General features: G+C 53.9%; 2 protein-coding genes across 9 annotated transcripts in view; one reads left to right on the top strand and one right to left on the bottom strand.

Moving 5' to 3' along the window:
- Positions 1-24,217, bottom strand: part of LOC130393141 (polycomb protein SCMH1-like) — a 29,015-nt gene extending 4,798 nt beyond the window's left edge. For 2 of the 8 annotated variants that reach the window (XM_056603732.1, XM_056603737.1), the window contains exons 1-13: positions 24,161-24,216; positions 22,828-22,932; positions 22,198-22,298; positions 21,252-21,308; positions 20,525-20,595; positions 18,254-18,488; positions 17,518-17,606; positions 16,589-16,832; positions 14,400-14,695; positions 13,717-13,804; positions 13,151-13,354; positions 12,493-12,636; positions 11,561-11,692 (exon numbers count right to left, since the gene is read on the bottom strand). In XM_056603732.1, the coding sequence (XP_056459707.1) occupies positions 11,561-11,692; positions 12,493-12,636; positions 13,151-13,354; positions 13,717-13,804; positions 14,400-14,695; positions 16,589-16,832; positions 17,518-17,606; positions 18,254-18,488; positions 20,525-20,595; positions 21,252-21,308; positions 22,198-22,219 (1,582 nt within the window). In that variant the 5' untranslated portion in view covers positions 22,220-22,298; positions 22,828-22,932; positions 24,161-24,216. Of the gene's footprint in view, positions 1-6,963; positions 9,993-10,156; positions 10,321-10,846; positions 11,048-11,560; positions 11,693-12,492; positions 12,637-13,150; positions 13,355-13,716; positions 13,805-14,399; positions 14,696-16,588; positions 16,833-17,517; positions 17,607-18,253; positions 18,489-20,524; positions 20,596-21,251; positions 21,309-22,197; positions 22,299-22,827; positions 22,933-24,101 lie in introns of those variants that run through there. The other 6 variants (XM_056603738.1, XM_056603739.1, XM_056603733.1 and 3 more) reach the window with 6 other exon arrangements.
- Positions 2,243-6,764, top strand: LOC130393143 (retinoic acid-induced protein 2-like). Its single transcript, XM_056603740.1, has 2 exons — positions 2,243-2,323; positions 5,071-6,764. Exon 2 carries the CDS (start codon positions 5,160-5,162, stop codon positions 6,762-6,764), a length of 1,605 nt encoding a protein of 534 aa, XP_056459715.1. The 5' UTR covers positions 2,243-2,323; positions 5,071-5,159.
- Positions 24,218-24,770: the final 553 nt, after the last annotated feature.

Below are 24,770 nucleotides of genomic sequence, written 5' to 3'. Positions count from 1 at the left end.
TTTCTGTAATTGTCATTGTTTCAGTTGGACAGCTTTTCACATTTATGTTGGTGTTCGAGAGAGTAAGACAGATATTTGCTCACCAAAGTAAATCTATAAACAAATGAAAAATAACAATGTTAAATGGTAAATGGATGCATTTATACAGCGCTTTTCCAACAAGTTGCCGCTCAAAGCGCCCAACATTCACCCATTCATGCACACATTCACACCAACAGTGGAGTCAGCCACGCAGGGCGAAAGCCAGCTTGTCAGGAGCAGTCAGGCCGGGGATCGAACTAGCAACCTTCGAGTTACCAGCCGACCCGCTCCACCTCCTGAGCCACATGCCGCCCAAGTCTGCTCGAGTATTGAACGGCGAAGTGTAGTTTCAGCGTGGGGCCACTGGGCGGCGCTGTGGGTGAATGAGAGACCAGGACGGGACACGGCGAGGCTGACGACACTAGTCAAGGCTGGAGAGGAGCATTGAACCCAGACACACGGCGTCTTGTTTTGACTGGGAACATTCTGATCTAATCTTTAGTTCTGGTCTGAGGTTCACTTGTTTATCACATCCTAATGTTCTCAAACATCAAATCACTGGAAACTCAAAACGAATACTAATAAAACAAAAAGTATATCAGATCAACGTCCATATCTGGACACTTACGTATATATTATTGTTCTATATCTATAAACTAACGTTTATGTTATTGTTTTAGTGACTGTATTTTCTTGGTGGGACAGCTGATAGTTTGGAGGTCGTTCCTCCAACTCAGTGTAGATGTTTTTAAGCTTCAAGGACAACGGTCTCATGTGTTCATCTATTGACGTGTGCTTCTACACGTGTTTAAATTTTAATATAGATTATATATAAACCTATTTTACCCTGATATTTCCATTGATAATCTTTTGTTTTCTCCCATGTTCAAACGATCCTTAGTTCCCCTGAAAGGTGCGATGTGAAAACACAATATTATAATAATCCTAATTTCTACTATAATAGGCTGTTATATTATAATAGGTTTATAAGGCTGTGTTGTATTATAATAGGCTGTGATATTATATTATAATAGTTATATATTATAATAGGCTGAGTGTCACAGTCCTCTGTGGAGGAACACGATTGTTTAACTCATTTAAACATCATTCTGTTCTCCTGAAACATGATTTCCATCTGTGAATCTGATGCATATTTGATTGGTGTGTGTGCGTGTGTGTGTGTCTGTGTGTGTGTGTGTATGTATGTGTGAGTGTGATTGGGATTGTGTGCATATGCGTGCGTGTGTGTGTGTGCGTGCATGTGTGTGTGTGTGTGTGTGTGTGTGCGTGTGTGATATAGTTATGAAGGAGCCTCCTAGCAGAACAATGCGGGGCCCCTAGCGAGGCCCCGGGCTGGCTGGGGGTGATAGTGACGCCCCTGGGGCCGTGGGCCCTCCCCATCATCTACAGCTGCTCCCCGACATCACCCCCTCCCATCCTCTCTCCCCCACCCCTCCCCCAGCCTGCCACACAATAACCCCCCCCCCCCCCCCCCCCCCCCCCCCACCACGGCTTCCTGTTCACAACCCGATTATCGCGGAGCGTTTCCACATCAGCCATCACGGCTCGTATCACATGTGTCAGCGCACAACGGGGATTAATGGCTATTTATTACCCCCCCTGGTCAATAAAGCAGCCTGCTGCCTTGTCTTGATAAATGTAGTCCGTGATATGAATGGTTCTGCTCATCATGATGTGGGAGTCTGTGGAGACAGGCCAGCAGGAGGCTCAGCCCGCAAGATCAGAATCAGAGGTGCTTTATAACATCTTATTGTACACAGCAGCACAGTTCTTAGGCTGGGTTCCTCAACAGCCGCGTAGCAGCAACAATACGAGGTTAGCAAGTATACAAAGATAAGTAACAAAAAAATATAAATAAAATAAGTAGCAGCATCAATAGACCACAATTATAAATAATAATAATAATAATAAATTAAAATAAAGTAATTAATAATAAGTAGAGAAACTAAAACAGTGTTAATGTGCATAGTGATAAAGTGTAAGTATGAAGCGTTCTAGTGCTAGTGGTATCGGCCCCGGGATGTGATCCATGAAGGACGGGGGGACGGACGCGGATGCAGGATTGGATCAAAGCGCCGCCTGGCTGATCCTAAACCGGGGGGGGCGGGCCCTTATCAGTCTAGGGCTGCGCGCGCAGCTGTTGCCTCTGCGCGTCCCCGCCGGGACGTGAACGCGCTCCTCATCAACCCTCTCCATGAGCGTCCGGGTGCGTCTGAGGGTTCTGCTTTGACGCGGTGGATTTTGTCATGAAGGGATTCGAACCTGCGCGTCGGACCGGGAGGTGAGGAACCCTTTGATGTCTTTAATACGGAGAATGTCCGAATTATCCGCGGCCATGCGCGTCAGGCGCGTCGCTCACACACTCACGCACACACACATGACGGTAGGCTGGTACCGTCATCCTCTCATCACCATCATTAGAGACTAACAGACGCGTCGAGCCGTCTGAGGCAGGGGGGTGCGTGTGAGGGTGAATGTGGTCCGGGGAGGGCTGGAGCTGGTCTACAGCAGGGTAGAGGAGCTGGTCTCAGACCCCCCCATCACCATCATCAGACACTAGCAGACGCGTCAGTCCGTCTGAGGAGGGGGTCTCGCGTGTGAGGGTGAATAGATAGCTTCAGACCTCCATCTGAACCTCCAGGATTCAGTCGGAGGTCTGGGGGAACCTGATCGGGAGATAGGGGTCGGTCTGGTACACAGCAGGGCCCTGGTTTACAGCAGGGAGCTGGTCTACACAGGACCTGGTCCACAGCAGGGACCTGGTCTACAGTGGGGACCTGGTCCACAGCAGGGAACTGGTCCATAGCAGAGAGTTGGTCCCCAGCAGGGAGCTGGTCTACAGCAGGGACCTGGTCTACAGCAGGAAACTGGTCTACAGCAGGGACCTGGTCCACAGCAGGGACCTGGTCCACAGCAGAGAGCTGGTCCACACAGGACCTGGTCCACAGCAGGGTCCTGGTCCACACAGGACCATTTCATCCTCACCATGTCCTTTGTGTTGTGATGTGTCATTGTGTAATTGGGTTGTGTTGTATTATTGTGTCATTGTGTTGTTGTGTTTAGGCATTGTGTTGTGTCATTGTGTTGTTTTGTTGCGTTGTGTCATTGTGTTGTGTAGTGTTGTTTTGTGTCATTGTGTTATGTTGTGTCATTGTGTTGTGTTGTTTTGTGTCATTGTGTTACATTGTGTTGTGTCCACTGGGCCCCCCCGCTTGGACCCCCTGCTGGGACCCGGTCCGCTGGGGTCCGGGTCACGTGAGGCAGCAGCCGGGGGTGAAGGTGGTCTCCTAGTAGACGCTGGGTTGATATACCGGGCTGGAGAGAGTTCACTGGAGTGGAAGGTTGTCTGGGCGATGACCTTTAGACCCTCCGCAACTTCCTCCTCCTCCTCCTGCTCCTCTCCTCCTCCCCCTCCTCTCCCTCCTCCTCCTCCTCCTCCTCCTCTCCCTCCTCCTCCTCCTCCTGCTCTTCCTCCTGCTCTTCCTCCTCCTCCTCTCCCTCCTCCTCCTCTCCCTCCTCCTCCTCCTGCTCCTCCTCCTCCTCCTGCTCTTCCTCCTCCTCCTCTCCCTCCTCCTCCTCCTGCTCCCCCTCCTCCTCTCCCTCCTCCTCCTCCTCTCCCTCCTCCTCCTCCTCCTCTCCCTCCTTCTCTCTCTCCCCCTCCTCCTCCTCCTCCTCCTCTCCCTCCTCTTCCTCCTGCTCCTCCTCCTCATCCCCTCCCTCCTCCTCCTCCTCCTCCTCACTGCTCCTATTGTCCCGTGTCTTGCGGCAGCATGGTGGTGATGTCTCCATCCCCTGCTCTCTGGTTTTTTGAGGTCAGCTCATTTAGCCTGCTGGGAACCACAACCATCTTCAGGGGCAATGTTGACATGTTTTATGTCCAGGTTTGATTCAATGTATCAGCAATTATGAATAAGAAGTACAGTACTATATAGCTACTATAACTACATTAGAGACAATGTTTTAGTTAAGAAGAGAGATGGAGGCAGAGAGAAAGACTGAGGGAGGCGGAGAGACAGAGAGATATTAGCATAATCAATACCTAACATTCAATAGTCTGAACAATTCCTTGATTGATAATCAATATTGATTGATGAAATCTTGGTGTTCCTGCTGTCTCTTGCACTTTGTTTCTGTTGGTTGATTGTCCGTCCTATTGGCAGTATGGTGTGCCGATTATTTTCTAATGTTAAGAGGCAGATGTTTACCTGGACGGGGAACAGTTCACCCCCACCTGGCCCTTGTTAACCAGTCTTCTCCTTAACCTAAACAGGTAGGAGTGTGGCCCTCGTTAGGGGGTCTACTCTCACCTGAACAGGTAGGAGTGTAGAGCTCGTTAGGGGTCTACTCTCACCTGAACAGGTAGGAGTCTAGAGCTTGTTAGGGGGTCTGCTCTCACCTGAACAGGTAGGAGTGTGGAGCTCGTTAGGGGTCTACTCTCACCTGAACAGGTAGGAGTGTGGCCCTCGTTAACCAGTCTACTCTCACCTGAACAGGTAGGAGTGTAGAGCTCGTTAGGGGTCTACTCTCACCTGAACAGGTAGGAGTGTGGAGCTCGTTAGGGGTCTACTCTCACCTGAACAGGTAGGAGTGTGGAGCTCGTTAGGTAGTCTACTCTCACCTGAACAGGTAGGAGTGTGGAGCTCGTTAGGTAGTCTACTCTCACCTGAACAGGTAGGACTGTGGCCCTTTTGTCTAAATAAAAGGTGACCAGAGCCCAGTCGGCCAGAGACGGTCTGGTGAGACTGCAGGACAATGAATGGAACAGAAACAGAATCAGTCGGCTGATATCAGCCTGAAAGGGGGAATTATCCTAACTGTCTGTGTTGTACACGGGGAAGGGGTTTACCTAATAGATTTTAAGTGCTTGGCACTTGGTTGGCTGACCATCCTTACTGTACTGACACAGATATGCTGTGGTTTCTCTTCTTTTGATAAATGTACTAATAGTAAGTCTCTTTGGGTAACAGCGTCTGCTGAGTGCCCTAAATGTAAACTAAGCTCCATCCGGCCCCCTGCTCTCTGTTCCAGATAACCCCCTGATGGGACCAGCCCGCCGCCTCTGAGCTCCTCGTCGCGCCGCTCCAGTGAACCCCGATAACCCAGACTCTCCGGTAACCATGGCGAACCCCCAGCCCGACGGCGGCCGCGCGGGAGAGGAGACGGCCGGGAAGGTGGAGGACGCCGACTCCTGGGAGGTGTCCCCCAGCGGGCCGACCAAGGGGGGAGCCCCGCCCACCCTGGTGGAGACCCCTCCCTCCCCCGCCGCCTCGGCCAGCCAGGGGGGCGTAGCCCTCAAGGTGGGGGGCCCCGGCGTGCTGCAGCCCTACTGCCTGGGCGAGGGGCCCCTCATGCTGCCCATCCACCTGCAGATGGCCGGGGGGGCCGGCGCCCCGCTGGGCCCGATGGGGGCGTCGCCCTGCTTCCTGACGGGCGGGGGGGCGCTCTCGCTGCCCCTGGTCCTGGACCAGCAGCTGCTCCAGCACCTGGGCTCCGGTCTGCTGCCCCAGGGCCTCCTGCCCCAGGGCCTCCCGCTGCAGAGCAACATGCTGATCCAGAACGCCTCGCTCTCCTTCGGCCCGCCGCCGCCGCCGCCACTCGACCAGAAGCCCTCGGGGGGGGGCCACTTCCAGGACGCCAACGTGCTCGCCCTGCTCCAGAACCCGGCCTTCGCCGCCCTCCTGCAGGACCTCTTCTCGTCCCAGACCGGCTCCTCCTCGTTCCAGGGGGGCCCCGGCACGGCGCCGCCGGACTCCTTCGCCAACGCCACCTTCTTCGCTCCTCCTCCTCCGGGGTCGCACCCCTACAGCTCGCCGCTGGCCCCTCTGGTGCCCCCCGCCACGCTGCTGGTCCCGTACCCGGTGGTCATCCCCCTGCCGGTGCCCCTGCCCATCCCGCTGCCCATCCCCGTCCCCGTGCCCCCGGCCGAGGACTCCAAGGGCAGCGTGCCCCGAGCCGTCTGCACCGTGAGCCGGGGCACGCAGACCGCCGCCGCCGCCGCCCCCCCCTCGCCGTCGCTCCCCGCCGCCGCCGCCGGACCGCCGCCTCTCGCCCCGTCCTCGCCGCCCCCTGCCGACGGGGAGGCCCTTGACCTGTCGGTGCGGACCTGCCCCCTGCAGCCCAAGCTGGAGCCCCCCTGTCTGCAGGACGACGTGCTGGACCTGTCGGTGCCCAGGGCGGCGGTCGCGCTGTCGTGCGTCGCCCACAGGGCGACGCACGACAGCGCGACCGCCGCCCTGGCGCTGGGCGTCCTGCGGCCGGTGGAGTGCTCCGGGGGCGTGGGCTCCACGCTGCTGCGCGGCCTGACGGCGTCGCTCGAGTTCAGCCGCAAACACAAGTGGCTGGTGGAGGGCGGGGCGGGGGGGGCGGGCGCCACGGGCAAGCTGGAGCTGGTCGGCACCTCGCAGACCGCCAAGGTCATCGTGTCGGTGAAGGACGCCATCCCCGCCATCCTCTGCGGGAAGCTGAAGGGTCTGTCGGGGGTGTCCACCAAGAACTTCTCCATCAAGCGGGACGGCGCCCAGGCGGCGGGGGGCGGGGCCGCCCTGCAGCAGCTGTGCGGGGGGGCGGCGGCCCGCGGCCAGGGGGAGCCGCCCGACTCGGGGAACCCCCACCGGAAGCTGGCCAAGAGCAGGGCCGTCAAGCTGAAGAAGGTCAGCGCCCAGGAGATCCACCTCGTCCCCATCAAGAAGCAGCGCCTCGCCGCGTACCTCCCCAGGAAGTGAGGGGGGGACGGGGGAGACGCGTTGCCCCTCCAGGGGGGGACGGGGGAGACTCTGTGTCGTCGGTGGAGGTCTGGACCCCTCAGGTCCGGTCCACGCAGACAGAGGACCGTGGACGCCTGCCTGGACGACCTGGCACTAGAAACCAAGGACGAATCTTTGTATTGCTAATTATTTATTTATTGTAATTGTTTTAATCACGCTTTTGCATTCTTGTGAAGCACTGTTCTACTGTGAGCCACTGGTTGTGAAGCAGCTAGGTGATGAGGACACTGCTTCCAGCCCTGAAGGAGTCCTTAGGTCAGGAGGTGTTGCTGAGTCCTGTTGGACATGTGCGTGTTTGAGGTGTATTATGAACGTGCTCTTAGAGCAAAAACTGACCAATAGTAAGAGAACAATCTCAAATCCCCAAAATCTAAATCAGGCTGAACAGGGTGCTTTATGATTTATGCTAGAAACTACTAGAAAACAAATCCTATTTGCTCGTCATTGACAGAATCTAATCAAAACAGCGGTTTTAATGAAATCTGGAGTGTAGTCAACATAGCTAAGCTCACTTTACTTTAAATGACCAAGACAGAGGTTATTAAACCAGGGCAGTGACCTGGCTCTGGGTATTATGAATACACATGGTTATTCAGTCTTCTTATAAGAAGTGTATTGTAAATACACCAAACTTGGAATAGTTTTATGTAATTTCTACTATTTTTAATGTTTTTCTATCTTAGAGTTCATGAACGTTGTGTGATTCAATGTGTGTCGTGGTTTAGTTTATTTATCATTTTGCACTTTCTGCCCTTTCTGTCTGTGAAGGGAGGGGCGATTCTCTCCTGCGTCGTTTTTAATATGCAGTCAATAAAATCAGCCAAACACGTCTTCTTAAAGTATTTACGCAAATCGAAAGATAAACGGAGAAAAGGTTTAACCAAAACCAGAACCTGCCTTGGCTGTTAGAGAGCGGGTGACGGTTGATGTCCTCTGCCCAGAGGGCGGGCTGCTGTCGTCTCGTGGACGGTTTGTTAAATAAAGACGTTTGAACCAAGTGGTCGTCTGATCCGTCATCAATACCAGAGAACGACACGTCTCTTGAGCCAGCGGCTCCCAACCCCCGGGCCGCGGAACCGGGCCTCGAGTATTTCCAGAGAAGGCTAACAGAATAATAATAATAAAACAACAATAACCCAGACTCCATACACTTACTTGTAGTGGAGAAAAGGGAAACATTGTGATTTGTTTAAGACTCAGGAGACTTTTCTTGTTGCCCTTCTAAATTGTATTATTTTATATTGTTGCATTGTTGAAGGGAGCCTGAGACTCGGGCATTTAATTGCTGTTGCTTAAATTGTTGTGAATAAGAAAAATAAACCATCTTGAAAAACAAACAAATATTGCATCATAAAATCAAGCCATTCAAATTGACTACCTAACCGTCAATTTCTTTGGATATGTGTCCTGGGAACAAAAAAGGTTGGGAACCCCCGGCTTAAAGTGCTCCCAGAAACACGAGCTGTCAACATCCATCCTGACGGCTCATTCATATTTGATTCATGAGCACCTGGTCAGCAGTCAAACTCCACAACTCCACGAGAATGAAACCAGAGCCGTGATGCTGTGGTGTGGACAGGTCAGCGCCCCAACAAACACGACACACAAAACAAAACCTCTTTTAGAGCATTTATAAAATAGAAAATATTCAACATCATAAAACGCATGATGACATTTCTTTGGTGTTACAAACAAGGTCATGAACAGGTGACATTCGCCGCGTACAGACATGTGTCAGAGACGCTCTGGTTAACAGCACTGGATTCTGTGTTGCATATCGTATGGCACGCCAGGTCAGGTCCCAGGAGGAAGTGGAACGCGTTGTACGTACCAAAGGTACGCTGAAGCCCTCTTCCCCTGAGACCAGACCCAAGTAGGGGAAGGCCATCTCATTAAGAACGCTGAAGGACTCCATCGACCCTACATCTCTATATAAACACATCATACACATACAATGTATATACGTGGCATCTTTTAAAATATTTACTTTCTACAAAATGTACACGGGTGGGGGGGGGGTCCGTGGTGAAACCCACGGACGTGTGGAACTCTGTCTCCATCGAGGCCAGGAAGGTGAAAGGTCAACGTGGGGCACTCAGAGGTCAGGACTGGTAAACCTCATAATGAAGCCCTTTTTAAAAGTTGTGCACGTCTGTAACAATCCATACTGAAATAAATTAATCCACCAGAGGGGGCTGAGCCGGGGCAGGTCTGGAGGATCCAGGACCACCTGGGACCCTCTAGACCAGACCCGGTCCCAGCAGCAGGCTGGGGGCGGGGGGTGGGGCCCAGCTCAGCTTAACAAGCAGAACGGAGTGACGAGACCTCGATAAGACAGAGACATATGAGGAGGAGGAGGAGGAGCAGGAACCACTGGGCTAACGGAGGAAGAGGAGGAGCCGGAACCACTGAGCTAACGGAGGAGGAAGAGGAGGAGGAGGAGCAGGAACCACTGAGCTAACAGAGGAAGAGGAGGAGGAGCAGCAGGAACCACTGAGGTAACGGAGGAAGAGGAGGAGCAGGAACCACTGAGCTAACGGAGGAGGAAGAGGAGGAGGAGGAGCAGGAACCACTGAGCTAACAGAGGAGGAAGAGGAGGAGGAACCACTGAGCTAACGGAGGAGGAGGAAGAGGAGGAGGAACCACTGAGCTAACGGAGGAGGAGGAAGAGGAGGAGGAGGAACCACTGTGCTAACGGAGGAGGAGGAAGAGGAGGAGGAGGAACCACTGAGGCGGCTCCTCCTTCCTTCCTACTCAGACCGTCTCTGGGTTGAGGAGCTCCGGCCTGCCTCTGCAGGACGTGTGTTTGCTGGCAGGTGTGTGTCAGGGCTTGAGGGCGGGGCCCAGGTGTGTGGGCAGGGCCCAGGTGTGTGCTCTCAGGTGTGTGTCAGGGCTTGAGGGCTGGGCCCAGGTGTGTGTCCGTCAGGTGTTTGTCCGTCAGGTGTGTATCCGTCAGGTGTGCATCTGTCAGGTGTGTGTCTGTCAGGTGTGGTTAAGGGCTTGAGGGCCGGCCCAGGTGTGTGGGCGGGGCCCAGGTGTGTGGGCGGGGCCCAGGTTACGTCAGGGCTTGCCCCCCCGCAGCCTCTCGATGTGGTGGCAGAGCTTGAGGGCGGGGCCTAGCTTCAGCCCCATGTACTTCATCACCATGTCGCTCCGCAGCAGCATCAGCGCCTTGCCGTCGATCTCCTGCACAAAACCACAACATGAGGAACCACGCACGCACAACATGAGGAACCACGCACGCACAACATGAGGAACCACGCACGCACAACCACAACATGAGGAACCACGCACACACAACATGGGGAACCACGCACACACAACCAGAACCCCCGCTCTCCCAGACTCACGTGTTTCCTGAAGAGCTCCGCGTGGGGCCCCAGCGCCGTGGGGTCCGCCTCCCTCACAAACTGCATGACCTCCAGGATGGACCAGGAGGCGGGGCTCCGGCCGGCCCCCGGGGGCCCCTCCCTCTCAGGGACCGTGGGCTCGGGGCCCGTGGTGGAGCTGGCGGCTGGGGGGGGGGGGGGGGGGGGGGGGCAGACTCTTTAGGCTCAGAACACAGTCTAGCACAATGCTAACTAGCACAATGCTAACCACTGCTCACTGGAACAAAGCGTAGCACTATTCTAACTAGCACAATGCTAACCACTGCTCACTGGAACAAAGCGTAGCACAATGCTAACTAGCACAATGCTAACCACTTCTCACTGGAACACAGCGTAGCACAATGCTAACTAGCACAATGCTAACCATATCTCACTGGAACACAACGTAGCACTATGCTAGCTAGCACAATGCTAACCATCTCTCACTGGAACACAACGTAGCACTATGCTAGCTAGCACAATGCTAACCATCTCTCACTGGAACACAGGCTAGCACTATGCTAACTCAACAACATTCACCCGTTCATGCACACACTCACACCCCGTCAGGAGCAGTCAGGGTGAGGGGTCTGGCCCCACGTGTCTCGAGACACATGCCGCCCCCCCCACAACGGGTATGGGGCCATCCCATAATAATACGGCGGTGCGTACCTTCCACCCTGCGGAGGGCGGTGGAGGAGGCGGTCTCTGGGGGGTGGGAGGAGGACCTCCGGAGGGCCGCCCCCCCCCGGGGGTAGTAGGGGTGGTAGTCGGCGTGGGGGCGGGGGCTCAGCGGGGTCATGGAGCCGGAGGCCGAGTCCATGAACCACGCCTCCTTCAGCGGGCCGCCCTCACCGGGGGGCAGCGTCTCTGCTGGGGGGGGGGACTCAGTTAGACCTGGGGGGACTCAGTTAGACCTGGGGGGTCTCAGTTAGACCTGGGGGGTCCAGTTAGAACTGGGGGGACTCAATTAGACCTGGGGGGTCCAGTTAGACCTGGGGGGACTCAGTTAGACCTGGGGGGTCCAGTTAGAACTGGGGGGACTCAATTAGACCTGGGGGGTCCAGTTAGACCTGGGGGGACTCAGTTAGACCTGGGGGGTCCAGTTAGACCTGGGGGGACTCAGTTAGACCTGGGGGGTCCAGTTAGAACTGGGGGGACTCAATTAGACCTGGGGGGTCCAGTTAGACCTGGGGGGACTCAGTTAGACCTGGGGGGTCCAGTTAGACCTGGGAGGTCTCTGAATCTCAATTGGACCCGTAATTGGGTGTGTGTGTGTGTGTGTGTGTGTGTGTGTGTGTGTGTGTGTGTGTGTGTGTGTGTGTGTGTGTGTGTGTGTGTGTGTGTGTGTGTGTGTGTGTGTGTGTGTGTGTGTGTGTGTCCTACCTTCTGAGGGGTGGGCGTCGCTGCAGAGGTGTTTGGGGGACAGGGAGGCGGCGTACGGCGGGGAGACCCCCGACAGGCCGCGCTTACCGGGCCGCAGGGACAGGGACGGGGCCTCCAGCACCTCCTCCTTCACTGGAACACAGCGCAGCACCATGCTAACTAGGCTAACCATCTCTCACTGGAACACAGCGCAGCACCATGCTAACTGGGCTAACCATCTCTCAGTGGAACACAGCGCAGCACCATGCTAACTAGGCTAACAATCTCTCACTGGAACACAGCACAGCACCATGCTAACTAGGCTAACCATCTCTCACTGGAACACAGCGCAGCACCATGCTAACTAGGCTAACCATCTCTCACTGGAACACAGCGCAGCACCATGCTAACTAGGCTAACCAGCTCTCACTGGAACACAGCGCAGCACCATGCTAACTAGGCTAACCAGCTCTCACTGGAACACAGCGCAGCACCATGCTAACTAGGCTAACCATCTCTCACTGGAACACAGCGCAGCACCATGCTAACTAGGCTAACCAGCTCTCACTGGAACACAGCGCAGCACCATGCTAACTAGGCTAACCATCTCTCACTGGAACACAGCGCAGCACCATGCTAACTAGGCTAACCATCTCTCACTGGAACACAGCGCAGCACCATGCTAACTAGGCTAACCATCTCTCACTGGAACACAGCGCAGCACCATGCTAACTAGGCTAACCATCTCTCACTGGAACACAGGGTAGCCCCATGCTAAGTAGGCTAACCATCTCTCACTGGAACACAGCGCAGCACCATGCTAACTAGGCTAACCATCTCTCACTGGAACACAGCGCAGCCCCATGCTAACTAGGCTAACCATCTCTCACTGGAACACAGGGTAGCCCCATGCTAACCAGCCCCATGCTAACCAGCGTCCTGCTGAGCGGTACCTGGCTGGTAGGTCCTGAAGGGCTGGCTGCTGAACAGGTTGTCTCCCTGCAGGTGGAGGCACACCGTCTCCAGGAAGCGCAGCACGAAGGATGCGCTGGAGGCCGAGGGCAGCTTCACCAGACACACGCCGCCGTCCGTCCGCACTGCAGGACAGACCGGGACAGACCGGGACAGACCGGTTAGTGACCCCCACTGCAGCCCCCCCAGACCGACCCACAGATGCTTTATGGTAGAGTGAGACAGAGGGAGGACAGGCAGCAAAGGGCCGCGGGCAGAATGGAGCCGGGGTGGCTGCGGTCAGGACTGGGCCTCCGGGGCGCCCCATGCTCCCCATCTCCTCCTGGAACACAGGGCGGCACTATGCGGGATCGAACCAGCGACCCTCCGGCCAGCAGCCAACCCGCTGTACCTCCAGAGACCCTCCGGCCAGCAGCCAACCCGCTGTACCTCCAGAGACCCTCCGGCCAGCAGCCAACCCGCTGTACCTCCAGAGACCCTCCGGCCAGCAGCCAACCCGCTGTACCTCCAGAGACCCTCCGGCCAGCAGCCAACCCGCTGTACCCCCCTGAGACCCTCCGGCCAGCAGCCAACCCGCTGTACCCCCCTGAGACCCTCCGGCCAGCAGCCAACCCGCTGTACCCCCTGAGACGCGCGTACCTCGGACCACCTCCCCGGACCCGGAGTGGGTCTGCAGGGCGGCCAGCAGCAGCTGGGGCTGGTAGGAGCAGTCCAGGCAGGACTGGACCACCTGCTGGAGCACCAGGTTCACCGGGCCGGGCCCGAAGCGCTCCGGGAGCCGCTGGACCTGCTTCCTGTCCAGCTGGGGGCCGCAGTCACCCTGCTTGTTCACGTACACACACACTGGGACGACGCACACGCACACACACGCACGCACGCACGCACGCACGCACACGCACACGCACACGCACACGCACACGCACACACACACACACACACACACACACACACACACACACACACACACACAGTTATCAAGGGGAGGGGGTTACGATGGGGACAGGTTAGAGTGTGGATGCGGATGGGGTTACTGTGGTAACAGGGTTACCATGGGGACGGGGACAGGGTTACCATGGGGACGAGGACAGGGTTACCATGGGGACGAGGACAGGGTTACCGTGGGGACAGGGTTACCATGGGGACGGGGACAGGGTTACCGTAGTAACAGGGTTACCATGGGGACAGGGGGCCCCCTGCGGTCTCACCTGTTGACAGCAGCGTCCCGGGGCCGGCCGGGCTCTCCTTGGGGACGGAGAGGCAGCCCACCGGGCCGGGGGGCACCTTGGGCTTCCTCTGGAACACAGAAACCCCCCCTGATGAAGACCGGGACCAGACCAGACCGGGACCAGACCAGACCGGGACCAGACCAGACCGGGACCAGACCAGACCGGGACCAGACCAGACCAGGACCAGACCAGATCAGGACCAGGACCAGACCCGACCGGGACCAGGACCAGGACCAGACCGGGTCTGGACCAGACCAAAACCTGAGCTGAAAACCTTTCATCCTACATCCGAGTGCTGACTGACTCATGTAGTGGAGGGGGCCATCCCCCCGGCCCCGGGGAGGGGGCTCTGAGTGTTTGCAGAAGCTCTTAGACGGACTCCAGGGCCCCCAGCTGAGGAGCGCTCTCAGGGTCCATCCCAGGGCTGAAGCTGTTCCCCCGTACCCTGAGACAGCTCCTACCCTCTGAGTGGTTACTGAGGAGGAGAGAGCCTCTGAAGACGTCAACCCCTCCTCATCCTCCTCCTTCTGCTCCCTCACCTCCCTCTCTCCCTCCCCCTCTCTCTCTCCCTCCCCCTCTCTCTCCCTCCCCCTCTCTCTCTATCTCTCCCTCCCTCCCCCTCTCTCTCCCCCCCCTCTCTTTCTCTCCCCCTGCCCCCTCACCTTGCTGCCCGGTTTGGGTCCTCTCTTCTTGTGGGGCCGGGGGGCCAGCTGGGTGTGGACCCCCAGGGGCCCGGGCTGGGGGCCGCCCCCCGGGGAGCCGGTCTGGGCGGCGGCGGCGGCGGCGGCGGCGGCCTTCAGCAGGGCCAGGGTCTCGCTCTTGGGCCGCCGGCCCCGCACGCCCTTGCGGACGGGCAGCGGGGGCAGCGGGCTGGGCAGCCGGAAGGAGGCCTGGCTGGAGCGCCGGCTGGGCTTGGAGGGGGAGAAGGACGGCAGCGGCTGGGGCTTGGTGGGCGACACTGGGGGGGGGGGGGGGGCACAGGACACAGCAGAGGGTTAGCGTCGCCTAGGAGGGACAGGAGCTCCGGGGGGAGGCCAGGCTGAGGAGCACCTCTGGTTCCTGAGGTGCTCCTCAGCGGGGACAGAGGGCTGGAGCCCAGGGCGGGGACAGAGGGCTGGAGCCCAGGGCGGGGGGGCCGTGCGTGTGCGAGGGGGACAGCTGCAGTAGGGGGTGGGGGAGGACAGCCTCCAAACGTCAGGAGGGCTGGCGGCTCGGTGCTACGGCCACCCCCTGTGGATAATTAGCCCTGAGCCATATGGACTTTCATTTCCCTCTGTGAGGCCGGTCGAAGCCTTCAGCCGGCGCTCTGTTATGAGGTCCACGTAGGGCCCTGACGCTACTCGACAGCAGGGGTTCTCAAACGGGGGAACGAGTACTTTGGAGTGCTGAAGGGGGTACTAATCTGAAACAAGGAGAAAGGAGAAAGCGCATCCAGAAACACCAAAGTGTGGTCAGCTTCAGGAGGAATATGTTGTATGAAGTTGCATGAAGCGCAGGCCCATGTGTCCCTACTGGACTGTGACAGACAGAGGGAGAGTCATGGAGCGCAGGCCCATGTGTCCCTACTGGACTGTGACAGACAGAGGGAGAGTCATGGAGCGCAGGCCCATGTGTCCCTACTGGAGTGGACTGTGACAGACAGAGGGAGAGTCATGGAGCGCAGGCCCATGTGTCCCTACTGGAGTGGACTGTGACAGACAGAGGGAGAGTCATGGAGCGGCTCTGTGCGCTGATGAGGAACCCGAGCGAGCCGCCCGGGATGGAAACATTCCTCTGGCGACATCACCTCCATCTGGCCCGTAATGAGGGGTAATAAGCACCTCATTCGGCCCAGACTTCACACTGCCCCGGGCTCACCACAACGCTCACGCACGCACAAACTGCCCCGGCCGTGCCAACACGCCACTCGGCGTTAATAAGCGAGTGGCGGTAAACAGACTGTTGACACGGGGTCAAAAGGACACCCCTCCACCTCCCGACGCCCTCAGGAGAGGAGAGAGGAGATGAACGTTTACCGGCTGACACGGAGGACACGGGAGACAGAAGCCAGGCACACAGACCTCTGACACACGCCAGGAAAAGACACACGAAGAAAAGCTACTCTCACAGTCCTCAGGCACACCGGTCCACAGCCGAGGAGAGGAGAGGAGAGGAGAGGAGAGAGGGGAGGAGAGGAGAGAGGGGAGGAGAGGAGAGGAGAGGAGAGGAGAGAGGGGAGAGGAGAGGAGAGGAGAGGAGAGAGGGGAGGAGAGGAGAGGAGAGGAGAGGAGAGGAGAGGAGAGGAGAGGAGAGGGGAGGGGAGGAGAGAGGGGAGAGGAAGGGAGGAGAGGGGAGTAGAGGAGAGTAGAGGAGTAGAAGAGGAGGACAGGAGGGAAGAGGGGAGAGGAGAGGGGGGGGTGAGGAAGAGAGGAGGAGCGTCCCTGGCCTGAGAGAGGCTGGTGAGTTGAGTGGGGGTCAGGGAGAGGGGGCTGGGGGGTGAAGCCAGGTACATGAGGTGTCCTGGGCCCTCCTCTCCCGGATGGGGAGGCCGGTGATTTAGCGGAGCCAGAGGGGCTGTGTAAACACTGGGAGGCTCTGTGTAAACAGGGCAGGACGTAGAGGACATACGACTCCCCCCCTCACAGCCCGACAGGGAGGGGGAGAGAGGGAGGGGGAGAGAGAGAGAGAGAGAGAGAGAGAGAGAGAGAGAGAGAGAGAGAGAGAGAGAGAGAGAGAGAGAGAGAGAGAGAGAGAGAGAGACCAGTGCCACACAGAGCCTAATGGGAGGTGGAGTGGAGCCTGACCAGAGCTCTGCTGCCCCCTGGAGGAGAGAAGGAGAGCAGCAGGAGGGGGGAGGAGGAGCGGGCCTCACCACTGTTGCCGGGCGCCTGCAGGCTGTGCTTGGTGACCGAGCACCAGCCCACGGGGAAGATGTCCCGTGAGTCGTAGCGGCACCAGTAGTCGAAGGCGCCCCTCCAGCCGTCGAAGGTGACGAACACCTCCTGACCTTTGACCTGGCCCACGGTGGCCGGGCAGATGAGGTAGGGGTTCTTCTTGTCCACCGCCTCCAGCTTCATACCAGCCGTCAGGTTGTTCTGGGGGGGTCGGGGGGGCTCCTGAGAGGGAGGGAGGGGGGAGGGAGGGGGAGAGAAAGAGAGTCATGTCCATGCTATTCCACAAACTACAGACCAGCTCTATCCCCACAGCTGCAGATGGTGTGACCCTAATCTATATACTGTATATCTATATTGATCTATATAGATTCATATCTTTATATAGGTGTCTATCTCTTATATATACATATTTATATATCTTTATAGGTGTCTATCTCTTATATATACACACACATACATGCATACACATATATACAATGGCCATCGGCCATTATATGGATATGGTCAATCTCTTCCTCCCTAGTACCTGCCTAGGTCCCTAAACCCTGTATGGGTGGGGCTCTAGGTCTTAGTGAGGGCCCTCCTACCTTCTTGAAGGCTCTAGCTCTGACCTGAGGGCCCTCCTACCTTCTTGAAGGCTCTAGCTCTGACCTGAGGGCCCTCCTACCTTCTTGAAGGCTCTAGCTCTGACCTGAGGGCCCTCCTACCTTCTTGAAGGCTCTAGCTCTGACCTGAGGGCCCTCCTACCTTCTTGAAGGCTGTGGCTATGACCTGAGGGCCCTCCTACCTTCTTGAAGGCTGTGGCTATGACCTGAGGGCCCTCCTACCTTCTTGAAGGCTGTGGCTATGACCTGAGGGCCCTCCTACCTTCTTGAAGGCTGTGGCTATGACCCGAGGGCCCTCCTACCTTCTTGAAGGCTGTGCCGGGGGCCATCTCCGCCCCGTTGAGCGTGCGTAGGAGGAACATCGGCCACGACGACGCATTCATACGAAACCCTGGAGGAAGAAAACCACAAAGCAACCGTCTTTAATCACTCTGCAGCTGGACTGGAGGAGTCTGGGGATGAATGTGGGCGCATAATATGCAAACAGAATAACACACACCACGCTGGGTATGAGGTCTAGAGGTCCAGACTGTTTAGGACCAATATGAATGCAATTCATCCAAGAATTACTTGCAAACTAAACAGATGCATTCACATTCAAAAGAACGTGGCCACACAGAACTTTGTGTAAGAGTTGTAAGAGTATAATGTGTGACACTTCATTAAACAAAAACGTAGATCGTACTAGAGACATTGTAGACGATGCAAATGTCTGCCGTTAGTGGTTCATCTAACTGTTGCAGCGGGCGGCTCTATGTCTGGAGAGCTGGTTACCAGGTACCCAGATGTCCTAAAGAAGCCCCAAGGGGCATGACTCCTGGGGTAGGACCACCGCAGCAGAGCCCATGAACATCACGCTCTGGTATCGGAGAGAGCGATCGTAAGGAAGAGGATAAGGGCCATGAGTTCTGACTCTAGAGTCAGACTTGGGGTAGGTCTGTGTCCGGGGCCAGGTGGGCTGATATCAGATGACGGGGGGCCACTGTGTCAGATCAGGTCCTAATGGACGACGGATGGGGGTGCGGTCGTCGTGGTTACCCAGCGGCGGCTGCAGCATGTCGCCCTTCTTCTCGCAGGTCCCGATGGGCTGGATGTCGGCCGAGTCCACCAGGCACCAGAAGTCGTTGGTGTTGTCGCTGCCGTCCAGACGCAGCCGCAGCCGCACGCCCGTCACGCCCATCACCGTGGCGATGCAGACGGAGGTGCTGTTGCGCGGGTCGCGGGCCTCCAGCTTCATGCCCACCTTGAAGTCGTTGGAGGGCGGGAGCCGGGACTGGGGCGGGGAGGAGACGGTCTGGAGGTCAGAGGTCGCTTTGACTCCCAGCTGGGTTCAGTCCCTTAATGACCTGTCTCTGTACTGTCTAACCCCTACCTGCTCCTTAATGACCTGTCTCTGTACTGTCTAACCCCTACCTGCTCCTTAATGACCTGTCTCTGTACTGTCTAACCCCTACCTGCTCCTTAATGACCTGTCTCTGTACTGTCTAACCCCTACCTGCTCCTTAATGACCTGTCTCTGTACTGTCTAACCCCTACCTGCTCCTTAATGACCTGTCTCTGTACTGTCTAACCCCTACCTGCTCCTTAATGACCTGTCCCTGTACTGTCTAACCCCTACCTGCTCCTTAATGACCTGTCTCTGTACTGTCTAACCCCTACCTGCTCCTTAATGACCTGTCTCTGTACTGTCTAACCCCTACCTGCTCCTTAATGACCTGTCTCTGTACTGTCTAACCCCTACCTGCTCCTCAATGACCTGTCTCTGTACTGTCTAACCCCTACCTGCTCCTTAATGACCTGTCTCTGTACTGTCTAACCCCTACCTGCTCCTTAATGACCTGTCTCTGTACTGTCTAACCCCTACCTGCTCCTTAATGACCTGTCTCTGTACTGTCTAACCCCTACCTGCTCCTTAATGACCTGTCTCTGTACTGTCTAACCCCTACCTGCTCCTTAATGACCTGTCTCTGTACTGTCTAACCCCTACCTGCTCCTTAATGACCCGTCTCTGTACTGTCTAACCCCTACCTGCTCCTTAATGACCTGTCTCTGTACTGTCTAACCCCTACCTACTCCTTAATGACCTGTCTCTGTACTGTCTAACCCCTACCTGCTCCTTAATGACCTGTCTCTGTACTGTCTAACCCCTACCTGCTCCTTAATGACCTGTCTCTGTACTGTCTAACCCCTACCTGCTCCTTAATGACCTGTCTCTGTACTGTCTAACCCCTACCTGCTCCTTAATGACCCGTCTCTGTACTGTCTAACCCCTACCTGCTCCTTAACGACCCGTCTCTGTACTGTCTAACCCCTACCTGCTCCTTGATGACCTGTCTCTGTACTGTCTAACCCCTACCTGCTCCTTAATGACCTGTCTCTGTACTGTCTAACCCCTACCTGCTCCTTAATGACCTGTCTCTGTACTGTCTAACCCCTACCTGCTCCTTAATGACCTGTCTCTGTACTGTCCAACCCCTACCTGCTCCTTAATGACCCGTCTCTGTACTGTCTAACCCCTACCTGCTCCTTGACGACCTGTCTCTGTACTGTCTAACCCCTACCTGCTCCTTGATGACCTGTCTCTGTACTGTCTAACCCCTACCTGCTCCTTGATGACCTGTCTCTGTACTGTCTAACCCCTACCTGCTCCTTAATGACCTGTCTCTGTACTGTCTAACCCCTACCTGCTCCTTAATGACCTGTCTCTGTACTGTCTAACCCCTACCTGCTCCTTAATGACCTGTCTCTGTACTGTCTAACCCCTACCTGCTCCTTAATGACCTGTCTCTGTACTGTCTAACCCCTACCTGCTCCTTAATGACCTGTCTCTGTGCTGTCTAACCCCTACCTGCTCCTTAATGACCTGTCTCTGTGCTGTCTAACCCCAACCTGCTCCTTAATGACCTGTCTCTGTACTGTCTAACCCCTACCTGCTCCTTAATGACCTGTCTCTGTACTATCTAACCCCTACCTGCTCCTTAATGACCTGACTCTGTACTGTCAAACCCCTACCTGCTCCTTAATGACCTGTCTCTGTACTGTCTAACCCCTACCTGCTCCTTAATGACCTGTCTCTGTACTGTCTAACCCCTACCTGCTCCTTAATGACCTGTCTCTGTACTGTCTAACCCCTACCTGCTCCTTAATGACCTGTTTCTGTACTGTCTAACCCCTACCTGCTCCTTAATGACCTGTCTCTGTACTTTCTAACCTGTAAGTGTAGTGCACCTGTAGTGAAGGCCTGTAGTGAAGGCCTGTAGTGAAGGCCTGTAGTGAAGGCCTGTAGTGAAGGCCTGTATTTCTGCATACCTGGCGGAAGAAGCTGGGAGGAGCTGGAGTGGATGATGTTTCTTTCAGGTACTGCTCCCAGCTGAAGGTATCTGAAGAAAGAGAGGACACCATGAAGCCTCTCAACCAACCAGGAGAGGACACCATGAAGCACCTCAACCAACCAGGAGAGGACACCATGAAGCATCTCAACCAACCAGGAGAGGACACCATGAAGCACCTCAACCAACCAGGAGAGGACACCATGAAGCATCTCAACCAACCAGGAGACAGAGTCCTGAAACATCTCAACCAACCAGGAGACAGAGTCCTGAAACATCTCAACCAACCAGGAGACAGAGTCCTGAAACATCTCAACCAACCAGGAGACGGAGACCTGAAACATCTCAACCAACCAGGAGACTGAGACCTGAAACATCTCAATGTTGGATGATTGAGGACCTAGAATATGGATAGTGTTTGAGGACCTTGAAGATGGATGGTGATTGAGGACCTAGAAGATGGATGGTGTTTGAGGACCTAGAAGATGGATGGTGTTTGAGGACCTAGAAGATGGATGGTGTTTGAGGACCTAGAAGATGGATGGTGTTTGAGGACCTAGAAGATGGATGGTGTTTGAGGACCTAGAAGATGGATAGTGTTTGAGGACCTAGAGTACGGATGGTGTTTGAGGACCTAGAGTACGGATGGTGTTTGGGAGTATGATCTACTATGTCCCCATAGTAGATCATCCATGGTGCAGAACAACCTTTAGTGGCTGCAGGGTTTGGCCTCCCCATCTTGTCCTTCGCAGCTTCTTTTTGGTCTGAAACATAAATGAAGAGACGTTATTAATATAACATGGATTATAACATAATGTGATACGCACTGACCCAGTGGAATTGGTCATCTATTTCCACATATCCAATAAGATTTCACCTCAGAGTCATTTGTGCTCAATTTAATTATTCAAACTGTATTTCATGTTGAAGATCATCGTAACTTACTGCAACCAACTTTACAATACAAATCATTTAAGCTTTACGTTTCACTTTAGACTAAATGATTGGGATTCCATGGCCGTAGTACGAGATGAAATCACACAGACATTCCTGAACTGTCACATGTCCAAGATCAATCATCCACAAGCTCTAGAAGTTGAAAGCTGCTGTCCAATCCTCCTCACCGCACTTCTTGTCAAGACTTGAAAACACAAGAACCAAAGCTAGCCTCAGAGACGGATCACAATCTCGTCTGACGCCGGATCCTCTGATAAACTGAACTGCCAGTAAGTCTCCCAAATGTTCTTATCAGAGGACGCACAGCTTGAAACATGCGGGTGACGGATGATGCATGGGCCCAGCGTTAAATCAAAGTGAATTCCCCTGGAGGAGCTAAGCGACATACATATTGGATGTTGTTCGTCCTGCCACTTAAAAATAGAACTTAGCATGGTGCAGCCACTTATCCTAGCTCTCTCTGTTGTGTACGGGCAATGGGTTAACCTAGTGATAGTTAGTGCTTGGCACTTGGTCCTATGAACATCCTTACTGTACTGACAGCGATATATTGTGGTTTATCTTTCTTGTGACGAATGTCCTTATTGTAAGTCGCTGTGGGTCAAAGCGTCGGCAGAGCGCCCGCAGTGTGGATGTGAATGTAAGCCTGGCTGATCATGCGGTGCTGCTGGGCCTTCGGGGGGGCGGCCTGCTCACCCTTCAGCGATGGTTTGCCCATGGCGGCGGGCCCCAGGGGTTCGTCCGTCAGGGGGACAGACTGACGCAGGCCAGGGCTCTACGAGAGGATACCTGCTGTCCTGGAAGGAGGACGAGAGAGCCCATGAAGGAATGACCCGTGACCTAGAGGTCTAGCGGTTCACATCATACACAACCCCTTAGTCTTAAAGCCCTGTGTGAATCAGTGCTTCTCTCTCTATTTACCTCCACCCATCACTCCATCCCTGCATCCATCCACCTATCACTCAACCCGTCCATTCTTCCATCCACCCGTCACTCAACCCATCCATCCGTCACTCCATCCATCCACCTATCATTCAACCCGTCCATTCTTCCATCCGCCCGCCACTCAACCCATCCATCCGTCACTCCATCCATCCACCTATCACTCAACCCGTCCATTCTTCCATCCACCCGCCACTCAACCCATCCATCCGTCTCTCCGTCCAACTCTAACATAGCAACATGATAGTATTACTGGCCATTGGCCGTCAGCGTGGGATGTTTAAACAGGAACATTTTATGACAATCCTTTATTGCGGCGGTCATGTGATGCTACGTCCCAATGTACCTGCCCCGTCACATACGGTGAACGTTCCTCTGACTCACCTGCCCGCCCTCCACCTGAACGGCTCCTCTGTGTACGCTGGACCAAGGTGCTCCCACACTGGTGTCTTCAGTGGATTAATTTCATCTGCTCTCAGTCCATCTTTTCTGCATTTCAGGCCAATCGAACAACACAGTCCACAGACACACATTTAGTTAGTCTCAAAACCAAGACCATGTCACTTCATTAACGTTAACGGTATAGTGTATGACGACATGAATGTAGTGAGTGAACGAAATGCTGAATGAATTTATTTTTTATTTATTTACTATTTATTATGTTACTTTTTTTTTTTAAATGAGACCAGTACGTGAGTGCACTGAATTTCGTGAATCTTATCTTATCTTATTAGGGCTTAAACTTTAAAGCATTCATTCATCAACTAGTCTTCACATGAAACAAACAATACATAGCTCATACAGCCTGAACAAAGGGGTGTGTGTGTGTGTGTGTGTGTGTGTGTGTGTGTGTGTGTGTGTGTGTGTGTGTGTGTGTGTGTGTGTGTGTGTGTGTGTGTGTGTGTGTGTGGGCTGATTAGTTATAGGGAAATCCCATTGCAAAGTCTTTTCCTCTTCCTCCATTGCTGATTAGGTTGTTTAAGTTACAGATATTGAGGTAGTATGTCACTGAATGGCGGGTTTTAAAAATAGAAAAAAAAAAAAATATATATGTTTACAAGCTTGGGCAGTGAAACTAAGGAAAGTTAATATTGTCAATTAATTTGAAAACCACCATGATATTTACTGGGATTAAATGTGTGTTTAATCCTAATAAAATAAAAAGTTATTCTCCAGTTAATTTATTGAAATTGAATTTAGTTTCACATTCAAAAAGACACATCTTTTTCATTTCCACTTTTGTTTCTAAGATTATACACAAAAATAAAAAAGACAAATAGATTCGGCTGATAACTTTTTTAGAGGACTTTTTATGTCGTGTTGTTTTATCACGCGAATAAACCACGATCACCCTCGCACTTGAACGTCTCATTACTAGCTCTCATCACAGAACCTGTGGTTTGTTTATTGTAATATGAGTTAGTTTATTACACACTGAGGTGTTCATAACAAACTTGGCTGAAAAGCTGACTTAAAGCTAATACTAGCTAGTTAGCATCAGCCAAGAGTTAGCACTCTGGCCAATAGCCCCTGGCTAATAACTAGCTAGCGTTAGCTTTCATGTTAGCGCCTCAGAAGACTTACTAGAAGCACATAAACAACCGTCGTGTCGTATTTAACTGTCACACACTGTCTCAAGATGTATCGCTTCGACTTACGAATGTTCGTATTTTCCCCGAAAGTTCGTAGGCGCACGAAAAATCGTTAAATAACTCACGTCTCGCGCTCTTCTTCGTCCTCGTATGTGTGTATGTGTGTATGTGTATCATAGACTGTAGGTACAGGAAAATATGATGGTACGTTCACGTCATGTGGGATATGAAAGATGGTGTGCGTGGATGTGTGTGTGTGTGTGTGTGTGTGTGTGTGTGTGTGTGTGTGTGTGTGTGTGTGTGTGTGTGTGTGTGTGTGTGTGTGTGTGTGTGTCTTGTGTGTTTGTTGTGTGTGTTTATATGTCTATATAATAGCTCATTAAAAATAATGACTTATGTGTGACTATAAATAACTATCTTTGGTTTTAAAAGTATAAATAATATTATAATATTATTTATTATTATTATCTTGCTTGTCGACATTTTGTTTTCTTGATTCTTTGGGGAGTGTTTTAAGCCTTCTGGTAGATGGATGGGAAAAGACCACAATAATAAATATGAAAAAAGTTTATATTATGCCGTCACTACCAATGGGACAGTATTCTACTATTTACAGATTCTGATGAGGTATAAAACATAGCCTATAGGCAACACTATGAAGCTATATTTAAGCTTTTCAACATATTGATATGTTGATTGAAAATAATTTACATGCATGTATTTTGTTTAAAGATA

Source organism: Gadus chalcogrammus, chromosome 12 (genome assembly GCF_026213295.1).
Source record: "Gadus chalcogrammus isolate NIFS_2021 chromosome 12, NIFS_Gcha_1.0, whole genome shotgun sequence".
Taxonomy (NCBI): domain Eukaryota; kingdom Metazoa; phylum Chordata; class Actinopteri; order Gadiformes; family Gadidae; genus Gadus; species Gadus chalcogrammus.
This window is presented reverse-complemented; position numbering and strand designations above follow the sequence as displayed.

Coding starts and splice junctions, on each gene's coding strand:
- LOC130393143 (XM_056603740.1), top strand. CDS start 5,160: ATGGCGAACCCCCAGCCCGACGGCGGCCGCGCGGGAGAGGAGACGGCC.